Consider the following 5,670-nt stretch of genomic DNA (forward strand, 5'->3'; position numbering starts at 1 on the left):
TTAATACATTTAATCAGTGAATTGGGCCAATGACACAAAGCATTCCAGGGCATTTTATTTGTTTATTTTTTTAAAATAACTAGCATTAATGTTCAAATGTACATCAGGAATCAACACAAACAAAAAAATACAGGGATGGGAGGGATGAAAGATTTTGAAATGGAACTAAAATCATCAGAAACAGTCCAAGCCAGTAAAGGTGCAAAGAGACACATTCATTTGCACTGTCAGCTTGATCTGTGGCTCTACCAGCGAATGAAGAACAAGTTCTTTGATGAAGGTATGTGGACTATAAGGAAGCCACATAGACTGACACAGAATTATAGGGAAATCAGAGGAGGAGCAGGAAGTGATGTTGATGGACAGCAGGAGGGTAGACAATCCCAAAGCAGGATCTCAGCAGGACAGTAGAGGGCACGGTGACACAGGGAGCAGCATCATAGGAGTATATCTCCAGCAACCTCTCTCTCTACCACAAAGACTGAAATTCAGCATTCCCGAAAACCCAGAGATTCACCCTTCGTAACAGGAGCCAGTCCAGAGCCTGGTCTAAGTTTTTCTGAATCAATCCCTCTGCATGTCCATAAATGTATTTATGAGATTTGGAGCATTTGTGTCAAATGTACATTAATTAACAGCAGTGTTGTTCATAAGAATAGGGATACTGTGTGTTGGGGCACAAAGCCAGCAAGGACTAAGATCCTCCCATGTTGTCACAGTTTGGTCATTTCCTTTGGTTTCCCAACATCCATGTACATTTCAGGCTCTTCTTCGAGCTACAGGGGAGGACAAAACAACAACACAAACATGAAAAAAGTTACAGTCATTCTCAAAACCCAAAACAGGGATCTTTTTAACTAAATTAAGTGTTTTGTTGTTGTTCTTTAACAGTATCTTGTTTGTGTGTAAAATTATCCAGCATCCAATTTATCTTTAAGATAATCTATATCTGAGTTGGAAATATTTCAATATATTGTAATGAAAGACCAAAGAGCTGTCAAGCCCATTCTCAAACAGCTGTTCCCAATAGCCTTAACTGGGTGGTACACGCTTGGAAAGAGTTGGTTAATGCTGCATGGTATAACCACTGACCAGCTCCTGTGGCTCATTGTTCAGCTCTATCTCCTCTGTCTTCTTACTGCTGGGAAAAAGAGACTAATCAGACACACAAACTATGAAGTCATCCCTACTGAATTTCCAGCCCTGGAAACTTCATAAATGAACATGAGATTGACTATTTATTAAAGTTACATTTTAAGTTGAGTCAAGAAGCAGAAAAGCAGAGGGCTGGCAGATATAAGGAATGCCATTGATAACTGTTTGGTTGTGTGATTGATTGATCGACAGTTTTAATACTTCTAATCTCATACTGCTTTTAATTGGACAATAAAAAGAGTTAAACAATGTGCTGAGAATTCACACACACATTTCAGTCTCTTCATCTTTCTGAATATGGGACTGGGTTGGTAACATACAATGAAAGTTTTAATTTTTAATTACATTTTTTATAGAACATGTATCAAAACTTAAATAGATTTTTTTGTTACATTCTGAAAAGAAAACATTCCTGATAACTGATAGTGACACAATCTGAAATCACCTGAATCCTTGTGTGAGTGTGGGCACTTACAAATATGTCAGTACTCATTGAGATAGGAACTGTGGTCATTCAATCATAATAAGTGTCACATTGCACATTGTTTTATCGTCATGTGTAACACAGAGACCCTGACAGTCTTCAACTGCTCTGGGCCTGACTGAAATGTTACCAATGTCTCACTCTGCTCCGCTGTGTAGCCTGCTCTACACACTAGACGTGTCTTACTCACCAGGTCTGCCTGTCATTCTGTGATCTCCCTGGAAGACAGAAAAGCTCTGTTGCTGACCTCTGACCCACAGTGACAAGACTCACACAGCGATAACAACCCAACGGTGAGCAGGTGCCACATGGTTCGGTTCTAGTTCTCATGTTAATTAACACAGTTGTGACACTCTGCTGTAGGGCAGAATTAAACCACCCCCTCCTTCACCCATGTCTCTAATTAAACCTTGCCCTGACCCCAGGCACAATCCCCAAATGAGGAAACACTCAAATCTGAAACCATCTGCAACTACAGCCATTTTAGCCAACTAAGCTGTAGCTTTTCCCCAACTGGTGTTGAAGTTTACTACGGATACTTAGACTCAGGTGCCCCTTGTTCCAACACATCTTAACAGGCTTTCAAGACAGTAAGGTGGGGAATGGATAAACTCACTGTATAGAAACCCCCAGATACAGCATCCAGTCAGCAACAACGTCAGGAAGAGGTAGCAGACAAACACTAAAGCAATCACTTCAATGGAAATGTAGTTAAATTCTGTAAAGAGAATGGAATGATGTCTGTCAAAGAGAAAGTCAACACAGACCATAAAAGCACCACAGAGTGAATTAAAGGATGTTCAAATATAATGCCATATAAAACTGGTGGATTTCTGTAGTGCATTGCTACACAAATGAGATCAGTGCCATGGCATTCAAATATATCAATATACAATTGCATAAACAAAACAACATACATACATACATATATACATAAAACAAATATAAACTTGTATTAACAGTAAGACCTCTTTCTCTCTCTCGTTCTCTTACTTTCACTCCTTACATTTAAACTATAAAGAAAAGTAAAGATTATGGGGTACCTTTCATGTCAATAAAATAAGGTGAAGCCTTTATTGTGTTTGTGTCGTTAAAACTGTCGCTGACCTCGCAATGATAGAAGCCCGTGTTCTTTGGGTGAATAGAGGACAGGACGAGACATCTGCCTTGCTCCTGTAATTGGGAGCCATTTAAATACCAGGAATACCTGGGGTGGGATCCTCTCTCCACAGAGCAGTTGAGTATTATCCTTTCAATAATCCAATGTTCATTATGTATCTTTTGAGACTCCAGTGTAATTTGACCCTGCACTGGAACTGAAGGTGAGAACAAAAGAAAAGAAGATACAAAATGCTTTATACATTTAAATAACAGAATTCAGGAACCCAGAATGATCCATGATTTTGTGATTGTATAAATAGGGCTTACTTTAACACACTATCATCATAGGACAATTTACACTGTGGAAGGTTTATTCATTATGTATTATGACAGCTGTGGAAAACATTAATAACTTTTTTACCAACCCCCCTAAATGTTCAATACTGCGCAGAAAGTGCTTTACCTCTGACTGTGACCTGGATAGGGAGGCTTGAGTTGCTAAACTGAAGTGTTCCGTTCATGTGATTTTTTGCCAAACAGAAGTAGCTCCCAGATTGATGGCTGTTGACCTGTTCAATAATCATCATGTTATTGATGAACCTGTGAGCTGTGGAGTTCACAATTGGTTGTGAATTGAAGAACCACTCATAAGAGAGATGGGTGCCTTTCACGACGTTACAACGCAGGGTCAGCTTTTCATTTTCAAAGAGGACAGCGAATTGAGGGTCAGACACAAGACTCACTCCTTCCTGCACTGCAAAACAGCAACCAACACGGGCAGGCACTTTAAAACAAGCAGTACAGCAAACATGTATATATCCAGCATATTTAGTATTAACATGGTATTCATTGATTAATTTTGCTTGCTGCTGCTGAAACTGAAATGCAGGTATTGGATATAATCTCTCCTTATTAACAGAAAGAGAAGTGCTCTGTCAGTACCCATGAACAGATCAGTGCTTTAACTTACCTGACTCGAAATTTTAGCCTGTTGCTATACTGTGGACTGGAGGTGGTGCTGTTTGCCACCTTAGCTTCACAGAGGAATTCTCCATCAGAGCGGGCATTGACCACATGGCTGATTATAGTAGATTCATTGTTCAGAGAACTGTAATCCCCCATATTTTTACTGTCTTTCCATAGAGTATAATCAATGTTTTCTGGAATCGCAGGTGCATTACAATTAAATTCTATTATGTCATTCACATAGGCAGCCTCTGGGCCCCTGAGGATGGGTTTCTGTAAACCTGATGGAATTAAGAGAGTTCTGCCCCACATGCAGCTAGACACTACATCACATTGCTGAGATGTAACAATGGAGGTTTTTTTCATGAGGTAGTAAACAAGGCTAATCAGCAAACAGTTTTTTAGTTTAGTTTTTTTGAAGGAAATTTGACTTTTTTTTATGTCATTATAACAGACCAGACCTGGCCATCGGTGTGATTGATAACCATGAGAATTTCAAATAGAATGTACTTACAACATTTGGTGCAGAGATTAGCCCAAACTGAAAAACAACATCAAAAACACATTACAAGTGCACACAACATGTGAAATGAAGCTGAAGTTTCATTGTGTGATTCTCCAGAAGCTCTTCTATAACCCAGCTGCTTGTATCTGTGCACCTCCTACAGAGAACCCCATTTGGGAAACACACTAACAAAATGTATGTATTATGTTTAGTAACTGTTAAATAAATTTCACATAAGAACAAAAGAAAATATATAGATATATATTTGTAGAAAAACTAAATCTAGAAAGGAAATTAAATAATTAAATGTAGATTATTTAAAACAGCACATTTGGTAATATTTACAATCAAATATACTATTAAATGCAAATATATGTGGGAAATTATGAGACAAAAAAAGTGATTGCATGTAACCTAAATGTATGTTAATTAAGTTATCCTAATTTTATGAAAGATTACATACATTTTTAAGTTCGTAATGTTGATAAATTAATCTTGGATATATACTAAAAACAATAAAAGTAATACACATACACTTAAACTGCTTACAAAACCTATGGAATATTCTAAAGGTGCTCCAAATATACATATATATATATATATATATATATATATATATATATATATTTAAAAAAATGTATAATTCTTTGTGTAAAATATTCCTGAGTATTGTAAGAGTATACAGTTGCTTTACATTTTTAGACTAATTCTCCATCATAGAGGTGTTTGTAATAATCAATTATTTAATTGGAGAGAAACAGAATATAACACGATTTACAAACGTCCACCTTTTCTGATAAAGCGACAGTGGAGGCGATCAGAAAACTAAAAAAAGAAAATGGAAAGTTTAGCTTTCTCTATGGCACACATTGATATCTTTCTTAAATCTCACTCACTGAAAATCAGCACAGAAACCCTCACACTCTTCATCGTTGTCACTTTCCGCTGGTTGTCTTTCTCAGCCATGTTGTTGAAGGATTGTGCCCCTCAGCACCAAATGAGAAAGTTGTGCAGTGACAGTTACAGTAACAGCCCCCCAACGGCCTCCCATAGACAGTGGGAGGGTGGTGGGTGAGATAGGGTCCAGCTGCATTGTATAGATAGCACAGGCCCATTTCTGTCCATCTAATTTGACAGTGATGTACTGAGCTTGGCACACTGAATGCATGGGAGGGAAGAGCCTCAGAGTATACACTTTAAAACTGCTTTTTCAGTTGCTACTTACAAATTATTACAACTATACACCTTTTTACATCTCCTTTTAAAATCTGTATCGGTGGTCAGTTCACATTTATTGGTGAAAAACCTCAATGAATGTTAAGGGATTTGCAGGACGTGTGTGAAGCTGTTTCCAGGAATACAGACCCAACACTGAAGTTCAGAAGTCATTTAAATTGGCAGGTTCTTCAAAGTAACACAGCAGCAAAAGTGTTATATCCGTCAAAGACTTGCAGACCCA

General features: G+C 37.8%; 1 protein-coding gene across 3 annotated transcripts; it reads right to left on the reverse strand.

Annotated features, from left to right (window-relative positions):
- Positions 1-42: 42 nt before the first annotated feature.
- On the reverse strand, positions 43-5,207 carry LOC136749900 (inactive tyrosine-protein kinase 7). Of its 3 annotated transcripts, none has more exons than XM_066704531.1 (8): positions 5,108-5,207; positions 4,221-4,247; positions 3,204-3,494; positions 2,683-2,955; positions 2,256-2,357; positions 1,830-1,857; positions 1,093-1,138; positions 43-776 (listed from the first exon to the last, which is right to left on the reverse strand). In XM_066704531.1, the coding sequence occupies exons 1-8, from the start codon at positions 5,175-5,177 to the stop codon at positions 714-716; spliced, it is 900 nt and encodes a 299-aa protein (XP_066560628.1). In that variant the 5' UTR covers positions 5,178-5,207; the 3' UTR covers positions 43-713. The 3 variants fall into 3 exon arrangements, with proteins under 3 accessions (XP_066560628.1, XP_066560626.1, XP_066560629.1); XM_066704529.1 differs by having other exon boundaries at positions 1,093-1,141; XM_066704532.1 differs by lacking the exon at positions 1,830-1,857 and having other exon boundaries at positions 723-776; positions 1,093-1,141.
- Positions 5,208-5,670: the final 463 nt, after the last annotated feature.

Source organism: Amia ocellicauda, chromosome 5, assembly GCF_036373705.1.
Source record: "Amia ocellicauda isolate fAmiCal2 chromosome 5, fAmiCal2.hap1, whole genome shotgun sequence".
Lineage (NCBI taxonomy): Eukaryota > Metazoa > Chordata > Actinopteri > Amiiformes > Amiidae > Amia > Amia ocellicauda.